The sequence below is a fragment of the Myotis brandtii genome, unplaced genomic scaffold (assembly GCF_000412655.1).
Source record: "Myotis brandtii unplaced genomic scaffold, ASM41265v1 scaffold57, whole genome shotgun sequence".
Lineage (NCBI taxonomy): Eukaryota > Metazoa > Chordata > Mammalia > Chiroptera > Vespertilionidae > Myotis > Myotis brandtii.
Genome location: NW_005370133.1, coordinates 1,002,338 through 1,017,244, shown reverse-complemented (window position 1 = coordinate 1,017,244; position 14,907 = coordinate 1,002,338). Strand labels below are relative to the sequence as shown.

Genomic DNA, 14,907 nt, shown 5'->3' with positions numbered 1-14,907 from the left:
GATGCAAAAAGACACATAGGTGCCCTAACCGGTTTGGCTCAGTGGATAACTGCTTTTAGTTAAAGTTTAATTTCAGACAATCCTTTGTGGTTACTTTAGGTCTCTGAGTTTGCAAGATGGCCATGCAGGCCTTCCCTGAGCTTGTCAGGTTAGCATGTGGCCCCTTTCATCCACATGGGGACATAGACCTCCTGTCAGGCACACAAGGCAATGTCTTGCATCTGCCAGAATGGGGTATGGGCTCATTGCCCCCCCACAAGCCAGGTACCCCAAAGGACATCACCTTCAGAGAACAAGTGAACTGGGGAAAAATCTGTCAAAAGCAGACAGAGTTGATGTTCTGACTGCACATTGTACCTGGAGCTGGACAGGAAATAATAAAAAGCTTCTTTCACTTATCAGTAGTTTACAATATTAGCCAAGCAGAGTGGGTTCATTCTTGTTATCCAGACCCAGAGGGTTCACCTTCAAAGAGAAAAGCCCTTCTTCATTGTGAATTAAAATTGAGCCCAAACCTCTTGCAGTCCTCTACACATGTTCACTTTCCACCTTTGCCCATGTAGTGTTCTCCACTTAAATGCCCATCTCTCTTCCCATGTTCTCCAGGTTCCCATCCCAAATTATGGAAGCATTGGGCACCCCAAAGGTCGCCACCTCCATAGCGCTTTCCCAGGTGCAGCCGGCTCAGAGGGATTTCTCTCCTCTGTATTCCCTGAGCATTTAGTCTTTACCTCAGCTCTAACCCATCATATTCCACCTTGAATTATGGTAATCACAGTGTACATCTGGTATCCCATGAGGTTAAGGTTCTGGAAGACAATAGCTGGACCTTGTCCACCTTTGCATCACTCAGCACCCAGAAAAGAAGAATCGATGCTCAATTGATGTCTGATGCATTGAATTGAAGAGAATTGAATTGGAATACTTGGGGTCTATTTTATAATTCTGTAAATTCCTCAGTTCCAGCTACTATTATTTGTTGAAAACTGGGAGGTTTCTGTGCACTTATAGCCATGAACTGGAAGACCATCTGAGAAGTGAACTTAAGACTTAGGAAGGACAGTGCTCAGAGGTGCTTTGGTTCCACCATTTTCACAGCTACTCACCTTTCAGTTTGCCTTCACAAACTCCTGCCAGTATTGAACAGTTGCTTTGGCAAGTTGAAGAATTGTTATTGTGTCCCTACTGTTCTATCTTCTTTCTACTCCTCACCCCTTAAAAGGGAGCCTGAGGAGGCAGTTGTGGAACAACAATGATAATAATAATAATAATAATAATAATAATAATAATGGCCAATGCTTCCATGGAATTGTATTCAAACCAGGCACAGTTCTGAGTGCTTAACTCATGAATCCTCTCTATGGGGTAGGCACTATTGATATCCCATTATAGCTCAAGATACCAAGTCACACAGCTAGCAGGGAGTAGAGCCAGGACTCTGACCCTGAAGTTAGAGATGGGGTTCGAATCTCAGCTTGTTACTTACTAATTTGAGACCCTCCACAAGTTACTTAATGCTGAGCCTTGATTCCCTCACTTGTAAAATGGAGATAATAAGTTTCCTCTTTAAGATATATAGAGATTAAATGAGATAACATATCTGAAAGCCCTGGTGTCTAGTAAGTGACTAAAAATAGTTATTATAGAAAGGGCAAAATAACACATTAGTAATATTAACTTTGTAGCAATTAAGGCAGGGCCAAGGAAAATGTGTTTTCATATTAGAAGAATGTCTCCTAAGTTCATTCTTTTATGTCATGTTGTAAAGGTTGTTTGATTCCAATGTGGAAAAATTCTCTATCGGGAGTTCATAAGACAAAACCACATTTGACATGTAACACAGAGACTGAGTGTTCTTCCCATCAAATGAGGCCCTTCCAGCATATGGTATTTTTGTGGATCAGATTACTGCACATTGGGGTATCATAAAAGATAGAACAGGCTGACACAAATTGGAAAAGAAAATAGATCACACTGAAGCCATCCCAAATGGGCTCATGTATTTTAATCATTCTGTATTAGCTTGCTACATCTTCAAATATTTTATTTTCAAATCAAGTCACAGCTGTGTGTACTTTAGGCTGTGGCCGTCATAAACAAATATGAAGAGAAGCAGAGTTAAAACAGATGAGTACCAATGGTTATCCATTAGTCTGATATAACTGAACACAAATGACCATTAAGAGACTTGCAAAAAAAATCTGAGAAATAGAACTTCAAGTATGAGCTTCTGCATAACTGAACGACAGCTTTGCTGGTGCCTGTTGTCTAGTTTGGTCAAGGTTATAATGTTTTTGGGAAGCCGGTCCTCCCCCTCCCAAGTGACTCCATTGATAAGTAAAGATAGTAGAAGATTCCAGAATACAGAGAGCCAGATTTCTGTGAAGTATATTCAAAGATTGTAAAGTACCCACCTCTTCTACAGTAGAATTGGAGATGCATTACCATGGAAGCTCACCCCTCACCACCACCACCATTGACTGGTTTCAGTAGGTTTTTGGCAGGGAAAGGATTACCATCTTTACTGTCTCCTCTCATCCCTACTCCCTCCTTTTTCAATTCCTCATCTCTCTCTAAACACCTGGAGTTCTCCCATGCTTGGGTCTAAAAGCCAGTTTAGTGTCTTAAATATCAATCAGTTCCATAAATGACAAATTTAGTAAAATGCATTTACCTAACATAAGAGATGCCATATCTAATCACTTGGTACTAGGGCAACTGGAGAGACCACGTTTGAGAAGTACACCCAGAGGACGACTGCTCACACTCAGAGGCGTCATGCTGTGAAGTGGTGTCCACAGTGGAGACAGTGTGGAGCTGTACATTCTTTAACACTCAGCTCACTGGCTGCTTCATTTTCTGATTATAACAACTGTTTGCTTAGATCAGAAAAATCTGAGCTAGTAATTCCACTGAGACACAGGTCAAGAGGTAAAAGCCAGCTGGGTTGCGGGGAGAGCCAAGCCTTGAGGAGCCTTCTTCTTGGTCACTGGAACTGGGGGATCCGTCCGGCTTAACTGCGGAGTTTTTCCAGAACAGCACGAACTTCCTCTGGGTGATAGTTCCAAGGGCCAGGCTTACCCTGCAGGAGAAATAGATCAGCATTCCCAGATTTCTGACTTGCAGGAGATCTGGGCTGATGACATCCATGTGGGAGTCATCAGGATGGTGTTGTCAGTGGCAGATGCAACCCTGAGGTGTGCGAGATCATGCAGGGGGAGTGTGTGGAGCGGCCCCACCATTTAGGACAGGACAGAAATAGGAGGAAAACCAGAGTGGGATAAAGTGAATAGTTTCAAAAGGAGAAATGGGTCTATACAAACACACTTTTCTTCCATAATCATACCTTCAGACTGGCCTTATCTTCTCCACTCCCCATATCAAGTTCTATTCATTCTACATCAGAACCACCTCTGCCTCTCCAATCCCACCACTTTATTCAGCCCTCTTCCTCTTCTACTCGGGCAGCTGTTTCACCCCCCAACTATGCCCTGCTCTCTCTGCACTCCATTCTTCACCCAATAGCCAGTGATCTTTCTAAAGTAAGGATCTGATCATGTCTCTCCCCTGCTCAGAACTTCTCAATGGCTCTCCTTTGCCCTAAAATGAAGGCCAAACTCCTTGGTCCAGAATGGGACCCCTGTAACCTAAGTGCCCTCAGTTCTCCATTCACACCCTGCCCTAGCACGCCTCAGTGCCTTTGCCCACCCTCTTCTCAATATCTGCAATGACTTTCACTTACCATGCTCACATGGCTGGCTCCTGATCCCTTAGCCAAGCAATTGTAACCTCCTTGGAAAAACTTGCCCTTCCCCAGGGGTTGGAAAACTGTCTGAGAGCTAAATCTGTCCTGATACCTCCATACCCCTTCGTTTACGTTTTGTCTGTGCCATTTTTGTGTTACACCAGTGGAACTGAATTGTGGAGACAGGGACTGTCTCCTGCCCTACAGCAAAGGTTTGCTGACCCCTGCCCTGGAGTCTCACAGCACTTGGGATACTGTGACACTCTATTTGGATCTTCCTTATCCCCTAGACCAGTGGTCGGCAAACTGCGGCTCGCGAGCCACATGCGGCTCTTTGGCCCCTTAAGTGTGGCTCTTCCTAAGCCTTAGGAGTACCCTAATTAAGTTAATAACAATGTACCTACCTATATAGTTTAAGTTTAAAAAATTTGGCTCTCAAAAGAAATTTCAATCGTTGTACTGTTGATATTTGGCTCTGTTGACTAATGAGTTTGCCGACCACTGCCCTAGACTGTGAGCACAAGGAAGGTTTGGGCCATTTTAAAATCATTTTTGTGTGTGTGTGTTCTCAGTGTTTGCACAGGGCCTAACCTCAGGCTCTGACCCTCAGCACCCTTGAGATTCATCCACAAGTCGTTTCTTATTTCAATTGCATACATAGGCCAGCTCGCTCTGTAGGCAGAGGAGTATCCACATGGCTGGGCTTCCTGTGCTCTCCAAGGCTGCAAATGCCTTCAGCAGCTACCAAACTTGGTTTCCAACCTCTCAGAGGAGGCCAGCAGGGCCCAGGGGTCAGAGACTGTGCTTATGTTCCTCCCTGGCCAGGCTGGAAGCCTTGAGAGGAACGCAGTCCTTCCAGAAAGGAAGCCTGGACTCAATCCCTGTCTTGAATCTCTGTTTCAGCATTTCCAGCTCTGAACTTCAGGGTTTGTGTTCTTCACACTTCCTTCAGCCCCTCCAGGTTCAGGCCTGCCTCCGAGATTAGCTGCTTCAGACCCTCCCACTTTATCTCTCAGCTTTAGACTAAACTGGGCTGGGCCAGTCTTCTGGGTTCAGAAGGCTGCCAGGAGGCTCCAGTTCCAGTCTAAATGCTAGGGACTTCCCTGTGCATAATTTTGTCCCCTGAGACATGGGAGCCAACGTCCCCATTTTGCAGAAGAAGACAGTGAAGCTCCAAGAAAAGAAAGGATTTGCCCTTGGTTACATGGCTGGTAAATGGCTGGGCAGCTATCTGAATCCAGGTCTGCCTGATGTGAAGCCTCTTTTTGCCCTTTGCCCTCCCTGGGCCCCTGTCCTGTGGGGGTGGGAGTGGTCACCACCTTGTAGAGGATCCTGCCCTCCTGGAGCACGTAGAGCCTGTCGGGCAGCGCCGCGTAGAGCTGGCTGCTCTGGTTCTTCATTGTGTCCACCACCACAGGGCACCGGGGGCTCCTGTCCAGCAGCAGATGGGCTGCCTGGAGGCGGTCCTGGAGGTTCCGGTGATTCTTGATGACCACGTTGTTCTTAAAAGCCCAGCCATCTACAAGAGAAAGGCCAAGCAGTGGACCCCATGGGCATGGTATACACTTCCTTTAGACTAAATAGCCCCCACTTTTAACTGGGGGGTCCCAGATTGAGGACCCTTGGCCATGATTTGGCCCAGTTTCCTATTATGGGTAAATTCATGAGATCAATAGGGAGTTAGTGGTTGATCCAGAACTAAAGCCCGTGGCTCCTGACATCCAGATCTCGGCTCTTCAATGTGTGACAATCCAACAGACTAGTGCTTCTCACACTCTAATGTGATAATGAATCACTCAGGCATCTCGTTAAAGGAGGATTCTGATTCCGTCTGTCTAGGGTGGCCCTGAGCCTAGCTAGCTCCCAGGATGCCAAGGCTGCCGGTGCCTGGACCACACTTAGGCCAGGATCTAGAGCAGTATTTCTCTAAGTGTGAGCTGCCCAGACCAGCAGCATCAGCATCTCCTGGGAGTTTGTTAGCCATGCAAATTCTTGGGCTCCAACATAGACTGACCAAGAATGGGTCAACAATCAGTTTTAACAGCCTTCCAGATGATTCTAACACATGCCAGAATTTGAGAACTGCTCTAGAGTCTAGACAATTTTCCTCTTCTAATTATTCTCCGGCAGAGTTCTTTCCAAAAAACGCAAATCTGACTATGTCACTCTCCTGCTTAGATCTTTCAGTGGCTCCCTATCACCTGCAGGATAAGCCCCAAGCTCCTCAGGGTGGTCTACCAGGTCCTTAGTGACCTGGCCCATCTCTCCGGTCTTCTTCCAGCTTTTTGCTCCAGCCAGTGTACTAGTTGGGGATCCTCGACCCCTCACCCCCAAGCTGTCTCTCACTTCTGCCTTTTTCATCACAGCTCCTGCCTCTAGCTGGACTTTCCTTGTTTGGATACTGTGACTTCTGCTGCAGCTTATGTGTTAGCTCTCTAACAGCCTTAAAATAAGCCACTCAGGGTGAGCTTAGGGCCAAGTAAAGCTCCTAGCCTGGCAATGACCTCCTGGTCTTACTACCTTCTAACTCGTCATCCAGAAATCTCTGAGAATGATTCCCAACACAAAATTTGATCATATTTTTTTCTGATTAAACACCAATTATGAGACCAACTCCTTAGCATAACATTCAATGATCCCTGTCATCTCTCCCCACCTATATTTCTAATCACGGCTGCTAGTCCTTTCACATCTAGCTGGAGTGGACTCCTCAAATGATGCTGACACCCCTTTGCCCTTTCTCCTTACCATCTCTTCCATGTTTGAAATCCTACTTGTCCTTTTAAGGCTCAACTGTACACAGGGCTGCTCAATGTTGGCATTATTGACATTTCAGGCTAGATAATTCTTGGGGGGGTGGGGGGAGAGGGCATCCAGTGTGTTGTAGGATTTTGAACTGCAACCTCCCCACCACCTTCAATTTGTGACGACCAAAAATGTCTTCATATATTGCCAAATGACCCCTGGAAGACAAAATTCCCCTTGGCTGAGAACATCATCTCCAGGAAGGTTTCCCTGACACACTAAGTCGTGTGAGACTGGGCAAGTTTTCTAAAACTCTAGATTTTCAGTTTTCTTATCTGTAAAATGGGTTAACAGGACCTACTAATTAATAGAACCTATTAAGTAGAGGACTGTGAGGCTTAAATCAGATAACATGAATGGAATTCCCAGTTCTCAGCCTGGGTCATAGGACCTGCTCAAAACATCTTCGTTTATTTTGTCTGACTGCTCCAAATAACAGAAAGGTAGGGAAGAACCCAGTTTTTATTATGTACTGCAGATTTTCTGCTACTTTGCTCTGAAGATGTTTCCCCCAGCCCCTTCCAAACCAAACCATTTAAAGCTACAGTGGGGCCTTGACTTACGAGTGTCCCGACTATAAGTCAAGGCCCCACTGTACTTAAGTTAAATGGAAGACTTTCAATTGGCCTCATTTGCCAGGGTGCCCTTCTGCCTGCTCACACGAGGTGGCACTTATTAGCTAATGGACCCACAGGTTGAAAAAGTAACCATAAATTGATGTCCCCTTCTACTTGCCCCATTTCTGAGGAGCCTGGAACCCAGACAATGTGGTCATAGGTTCCTTTGGAAGCCACATGGCCTGTTTTATAATAATAGTTACCTCCCAGGGTAATATAAGTTGCTTAAGTCCATCAGCAGAATTTGCTTCACCTCCTCAGTGTTTCAAAGTCCTCTGCTCAGTACCCTCACCCCAAGAAAAACCAGTATTTAAAGTATTTATTACCTGCCCCATGACATCAAAACTTTTTAGATGACAATAGCACCACGTTAGGGCAATTAGTCGATGGAACTTCACAGCAGCCTCCTGTGGAGGCCAAACAGAGCTGCTCCCCATCCTGCAGCTGAGAGCATGGACGCCCAGACAAGAGCACTGACTTGCCTCCCAACTTCAGCTGTGAGTTCCTTAGAGGCAAGAACTGTGTGTATCTCTATAGCCCCAGGCCCAGCACAGGGCTGGGCACATGGCAGGCACATGATAAATATTGCTGACTGAGTGATTCTGTGGGATCAGTGTTGTCATCCCATTTTAGTGGTGCAGAAGCTGGCATGGAAGGTACGCTGGCCCAGGTTGTGTGGCCAGCACTAGATGCAGCCAGGACTCAGGTTCAGGCCCGAAACTCCAGTCTGCTCCTCCCACCACATCACCTACTTTCCCATAATTTACCTGGACAAACGTGGTATCTGTGAAAATGGAAACTGACTGATTTGGGTCACAGATCCCAGATCTCCTGGGATCGGTGGACACTGGCTCTGTGCACTTCAGTTGTGGGGTTCAGGCCATACCCACTTCTGTCTGAGTGACAGAAACAAGTACCCTGGGGAAGGAGGTGGGGAGGAGAAAGAAATGCCCCAACTAGGAGTGGCAGAGCACAGGGGCAAGAAATCAGGTCTGTGTCAGGATAGGGACAGGAAGCTTTTCCTCAGCGGATGAGGTGGGCAGCCCTGGGCTATGGGAAGGGTTAAATTGGCTGGGTCTGATTCAAGGAGAAATGGGTGAGGAGACAGATATCAGGACCAGAAACAATTTCTGTGATGGTTTGACCACCCGTGTCCCAGTTTGCAACTTATTTTTTAGAGATTAAAGCTGGATCCTCTAGGACCCTGCCAATCCAACTGTGGTCCCTGAAGCAGCAATCTCAGGATCACCTGGGGAGGCCCTGGCCTGGTGGCTCAGCTGGAATCTGCATCCTAGTGAGATCCCAGGTGGCTTAAGTGTAAACATTAAAGTTTGAGAAGTGTTGGCCCAAGACAGTTAAATCAGCCTGGGCCGAGCTTCAACTGTCAGCTGTGATGACACCAAAGCAGCATCTCCGTTCAGACGTGGAGGCCAGACACTGTGGGCACCCACGTTTTCATTCTTTACTGTTTCAATTTTATTACAGACATTTTTAAATATACATAAAAGCTGAGAGAAGAATATAGTAAAACCTCTAAGTACCTATTACCCTATGCTAATATTTTAAGTTTCCCCAAAGTCTTAATGAGGACAGGAGCTGCCAGTTAAATGAATAAGTTAAAAGCAATTTTCAAACCTTTGGGTACATATAAATCAAGTTGCAATGGGCCTGGGTTAGGGCCCAGGAATATGCATTTTCAACAAGCAACCCAGGTGGCACTGACACTAGGGATCCTGGGACTGCACTGGAGAAAGCACTGCTGAATCAACTTTGCTGATAATTAATTAATAGCAAGCTCTACAATTAAAACACGTGGAGGAGCCAGCAAGGCCAATTCTGGCCTAAACCACTCACTTCACTCATTCACCCACCTTTTACTGAGCTCTAGCTCTGGGACATGGAGTCTGCCTGGTGCTGGCTGACAAAAACAAATATTGTGGGAAGAAAGGTGAATAAATGACACTCACTCCACGCGGCCACCCAAACCTCTTGCCTTCTTCAATCTCTGGGTTTGAGAGTTGGGCCAACTTCATAGGTTTGACCCCCATAAAAAGCAGGAAAGATAGAAGAGTATGTGACCATTTTGTAAACTTTGTGGGGCTTAGACCAATACAGTGAGGCCTTGACTTACGAGTGTCCCGACCAACGAGTTTTTTGAGATACCAGCTGTCTCTTGGCCAATTTTTTGCATTGAGTTGATAGAGTAATTTGAGTTAACGAGCTCCTTAATGATCTCCTTAACGAGCTCGGTCTCAGAACAAATTAAACTCGTAAGTCAAGGCCCCACTGTATGTAGAAGTTTCAGGGAAGGATATATCTGCCCATTGCAAGAAAGGGCTTTCTCGCAAATGGAGCTGTCCAGTAAAGGAAGATTTCCCATCCTATCTAATAAAGCAGGAATATGATAATTGACCCTCACACCATCACAACAATGGCAGCACCCATGGCCAATAAGGGGGGGATATGCTAATTGCTGCACCGCCCTCAAAGGTGGCGGTGCCCACAGCCAATAACGAAGGAATATGCTTAATTGACTGCCCCACCCTCAAAGATGGCAGCACAAGATGGCGGTGCCCAGTCTCCTCAGCCCTGCCAGGGCAGCAGGCACACAGCAAGGCCGTCTGCCTCCGGAGTCCCCCAGTCCCCTCAGCCCCGCAGCCGCCCAGGGCTGCCTGAGGCTCAGGTAACCAGGGCCGGCTGAGGTTTGCGCTGCCGGCAGTGGCAGCAGCAGAGGTGGGATGGGGCGTTGCCTTTCTCTGATCACCGGGTCGCCTCCTGCCCCTGAGGGCTCCCGGACTATGAGAGGGGGCAGGCCGGGCTAAGGGATCCCCCTCCAGTGCATGAATTTTCATGCACCAGATCTCTAGTGAAGTAATAAAGATGGGTGACCACCTGTTAGGGACTGAAGAAAGGATTCCTGTCCCAGGGGAGTGATTCTCAAAGTGTGGTCCCAGACCAACTTCAGCATCGCCCAGAGCTTGTTAAAAATGCACATTCTGAGCCCCCACGGGGATCTGACTCAGACTCTGCCTCCTGGGTGCTCCTGACAGTCACTAAAGTTTGGGAACCACTGATGGAGATGAACCCTTTGAGCTCAGAAGGGTTTGGGATGGATTTCACAAGTTAAATAGCAGTCATTTCACTTGTGACATTTCAGCTCTAAATTCCTTGTAATTGTGCTCATATTAGCTCCTCTCTCTTGATTTCCCTACTTATCCATTCAGAATGTTAGAAACCTGTCCATCTAGACCCTGACACTCCAGGTTTCCTGCTCTGTGTGCCTAGTTGAAAGCACAGACTGAAGTTAGCAAGTGGTGGGTAAACCTAGCAGGGTCTGGGAGATGGTGGGTGAACAGCAACTCTTTCCCTCTCCTCCTATACCTCTCCCCACCCCCAACATTGGTGGAAGGGAAGCAAGTAAAGAGAGGGCAGGAGGAGGTAGAGGCAGGGAATCTTTGTGTACCTGATGCATGTGCTTCTTCAATGTAAATGACGAGAAAATCTGCTATGGCGCTAAAGTCTTCAATAAGTCTCTTGAATTGGTCAAATTTGAAAAGAAATGAAGGTCAGGTACAACTTCCAAAATTCAGCACCAGTGGCCTGTTGCCTGAAACAGAAATGGAACCATCTCCAACCAATCATTTACACACAGCATTTATTTTACAAGCATCATTTTGCTTCCGCTTCAGTCCCGTTATCTTTATTTCCCCCTCTCAGATGGATCAAGGGCACAGTGAGGAGCAGAAGCTTAGAGAGCATGACTAAGCAGAATCTGGAGCCAGTTTACTCCTCTATAAAATGAGGGTTTTTATCAGGCAGTCTGAGTGGGCCACCACAGTTGCTGGGTGAGGATGAAAAGAATGATAAGAGTCCCTTTGAATGCAGTTTACAAGGCAAGCATACATCCATTCTCTTAGGGGATGTGATTGGTATTCTACCAGGCAGACAATTTTCTCTCCCATTTTATAGACAAACTGGAGGCCCAGGGCGCGATTGAAATCGTGCGAGGAGGTGCCCCGCCTCCCACCATGTGAGGAGGCACCCCATGGGAGTCAGGCTGGACCCGCGCTGTGGGCAGCTGGGACCCGCACCTGACTCACACAGCGCCAGGCCGCTGTGGGAGTCAGGCCAGACCCGCGCCACAGGCAGCTGGGACCCACACCTGACTTCCGCCCCAGGCCCCCCCTACTCCCCTCCCTATGTCCGCTCCAGGGCTGCCCAAGCCGGCACGGCAGCTTGGCCAGCCCCAGGCCTCCCTGGCCCCCCTACCTGTGTCCGCTCCAGGCCACTGGAGCCACTACTCCAGCTTGGGAAGGCCTCCCTGTGTCTGTCTCCGTCTCTGCTCCCGACCTCACCTGCGCGCGCACAACCTCCTCCTGTCTGATCATGACCTGTTACGGCGTCCCAGCCTAATTTGCATATTACCTCTTTATGTGTATAGATTGAGTTTTATATGCATGTCTCATGTCAGTAGGTCAGCAGTGGAATTAAAATTAACACTGTCTCTTAGACTCTCAATTCAGTGTTCTTTCCATTCAAGGCATCTGTTTTCTCACCCACAAATGTACACATTAATAATACATAGTAATAATAGGATTGTTATGAGAATTAAAGAAGTTAATACAGATAAGGGCTTAAAATGGTGCCTGGCCCATAGTAGGTGCTCAATAAATGTAAGCTGTTATTAGATATTATGTTCTCCCTGAGCCAAGATGTCGGGGAGGCAGTGAAAGGAACTCCAGGAAGGGCAGTGAAGGGTGGGAGCAGGGCCAGCTACATAATTTACTGGGTCCAGTGCAAAATGAAAACTCAGGGCCCCTAGTTCAAACAGTGAGGGGAAAAAATGTCATCTATACTAATAAAAGGGTAATATGCTAATTAGACTGGGAGACCTTCTGGATGTCCTTCTGGACAAAGCCATGATGGTGGGGCGAGGCAGAGGCGGTTAGAGGCGAACAGGCCGTGGGGGGAGGGGGCAGTGGGGGTGAGCAGGTCAGCAGGGGGGGCAGTTGGGGGCGATCAGGCATGCAGGCAGAGTGGTTAGGGGCAATCAGGCAGGCAGGCAGAGTGGTTAGGGGCAATCAGGCAGGCAGGCAGGTGAGTGGTTAGGAGCCAGCAGTCCCAGATTGCAAGAGGGATGTCCGACTGCCTAAAACTGGCAGTCTGACATCCCCTAAGGGGTCCCAGATTGGAGAGGGTGCAGGCTGGGCTGAGGGACAACTCCTCCCCCCACCCCATGCACGAATTTCGTGCACCGGGCCACTATTTTAGTATATTAGATATAAAGATTTTTCTTATCTTCTGTGGTCTCTGTCTTGCCCTGGTCTGGTACTTTTTTTTTTTTTATAACAAAGGGGGAAATTTATTGAAGAACAAGCACAGATTCCCACGTAGGGAAGCGGAATCTCACAGCACAGACTCCCACGTGGGGAGGGGGAAGAGTCCCGCCGACTTCCTGTTTCCAGGGTTTATCAAGGCTGCAAGTCCCAGTGCCTTTATCCCCTCTGATTGGTCATTATTCCCTTAGACTGGTTACTATAGTAACTCCAGAGCGCTCAAAGGTGAGGTTTTCCTCCCCTCCTTCCTTATTGTTTACCTATTCCCTTTGGGCTTCCTCCTTCTCCCTTCGAATGAGGGGTTTCCTTACCTTTATTTTGTAAATATAGACCTTCTGCTGTTTCCAGCTCCCTCATTCTATGGAAATGCACCTGTTGCAGCTTTCCAGCCCTGTGCTTCTTCCACGGTCCCCTTAATTGCTAAAATTTCTAAAATGTCCTTAAACCTGTCTTTTTCACCCCTAGAAATTCCCATTTCAGTACATTGTGCCAGTCGTTGTTCTTCATACATATTCTGTCGGCGACGCCGGCTTCTTTCGGCTTCAGCGGTGCGCAGTGCCAGTCGTTGTTCCTCAGACATGTTCTGTTGGCGACGTTGCTTTCTTTCGGCTGCAGAGATACGCTCTGCCAATCGTTGTTCTTCAGACATGTTCTGTCGACGACGCCGGCTTCTTTCGGCTTCGCAGGTACGTTGTGCCAACAGCTGTTCTGCAGACATAGTCTGTCGACGACGTTGCTTTCTTTCGGCTTCAGAGATTCGTTCTGCCAATAGTTGTTCCTCAGACATGTTCTGTCGACGACGTTGCTTTCTTTCCGCCGCAGAGATACGCTGTGCCAGTCGTTGTTCTTCAGACATGTTCTGTCGACGACGCCGGCTTCTTTCGGCTTCAGCGGTGCGTAGTGCCAATAGCTGTTCTGCAGACATGTTCTGTCGCTGACGTTGCTTTCTTATGGCTTCGGAGATTCGTTCTGCCAGTCGTTGTTCTTCAGACATGTTCTGTCGACGACGTTGCTTTCTTTCGGCTGCAGAGATGCGTTGTGCCAGTCGCTGTTCTTCGGATATATTCTGTCGACGACGCCGGCTTCTTTCGGCTTCAGCGGTGCGTAGTGCCAATAGCTGTTTCCTCAGACATGTTCTGTCGACGACGTTGCTTTCTTTCTGCTTCAGAGATACGTTGTGCCAATCGTTGTTCTTCAGACATGGTCTGTCCCCGACGCCGGCTCCTTTCCGCATGGTCATCAGCAATTAGCCTGACAAGAGGCCTCTTTGTACCATCGCTGTTCTGTGCCCCGCTGCTGCTACTCGCCGTGGCGGATGCAGAGAGCTGCCCAGCAACAGCAGCATGGGCAGCGATGGGCACTGGCGCTGAGACTGGCTGCTGGCTCACAGAAACTGTGGTGGTTGTATCCACTGAATTACCATCTTCAACTACAGAATCCTCGGTGACATCACTGGTTTTCTGCCATGGCTCCAGCTCCTCCTCCTCACATTCCAGAAACTGGTCGAATGGCTCCAGCTCCTCCTCCTCGCATTCCAGAAACAGGTCGATGTCCGCCATGCTCCCGCGGTCTTCGCTGTCCCCGCCGCCGCCGGTAGTCCGACCCAGAGAAGGCGCCATCGCCTTAAAGGGACCTGCACTCTGCGCCGGGAGCAGAGGGTGGGAGCAGGGGAGAGGAAGGTGGTCTGACCCGGAGAAGGCGCCGTCTTCTTAAAGGGACCTGCACTCGGAGCCGGGAGAAGTGGGTGGGAGCAGGGGAGAGGAAGGTGGGCTGACTCGGAGAAGGCGCCGTCGCCTTAAAGGGACCTGCACTCGGAGCCGGGAGAAGGGGGTGGGAGCAGGGGAGGGGCGGTGGTCTGACCCCCGAGAAGGAGCTGTCGCCTTAAAGGGACCTGCACTCGCCGGGAGAAGGGGGTGGGAGTAGGGGAAGTGACGGTGGTGCTGCTGCCAAGGCTTAACTTGCAGTGGTTCTCAACCTTCCTAACGCGGCGACCCTTTAATACAGTTCTTCATGTTGTGGTGACCCCCAACCATAAAATTATTTTCGTTGCTACTTCATAACTGTAATTTTGCTACTGTTATAAATCGTAATGTAAATATCTGATATGCAGGATGTATTTTCATTGTTCGCGACCCACAGGTTGAGAACCGCTGAAAGCCTTAAAGGGACCTGCACTCCGCGCCGGGAGAAGGGGGTGGGAGCAGGGGAGGGGACTGTAGTCTGACCCGGAGTAGGCGCCCTTTCCTTAAAGGGACCTGCACTCGGCGCCGGAAGAAGGAGTTGGGAGAGGGCGGTTTGGGGTTTGGGGGGAGACGGAGAAGAGGGAATCGTTGAAAGCTTCTCTCCCTGAGGGTGCGAGGAAACCTCCCTCGGGTTCGAGTGATTTGGGATGGATTTTTTCCCC

The 14,907-nt window shown here is 48.4% G+C and overlaps 1 protein-coding gene across 3 annotated transcripts in view; it reads right to left on the bottom strand.

Annotated features, from left to right (window-relative positions):
- Positions 1 to 1,990: 1,990 nt before the first annotated feature.
- The window catches only part of DIO1 (deiodinase, iodothyronine, type I), a 20,864-nt gene continuing 7,947 nt past the window's right edge, over positions 1,991 to 14,907 (bottom strand). Inside the window, exons 2-4 of one of the 3 annotated variants that reach the window (XM_005878653.2) lie at positions 10,631 to 10,774; positions 5,065 to 5,264; positions 1,991 to 3,082 (exon numbers count right to left, since the gene is read on the bottom strand). In XM_005878653.2, coding sequence (XP_005878715.2) covers positions 3,014 to 3,082; positions 5,065 to 5,264; positions 10,631 to 10,774 — 413 coding nt within the window. In that variant the 3' untranslated portion in view covers positions 1,991 to 3,013. Of the gene's footprint in view, positions 3,083 to 5,064; positions 5,265 to 9,026; positions 9,086 to 10,630; positions 10,775 to 14,907 lie in introns of those variants that run through there. The other 2 variants (XM_014549767.1, XM_014549766.1) reach the window with 2 other exon arrangements.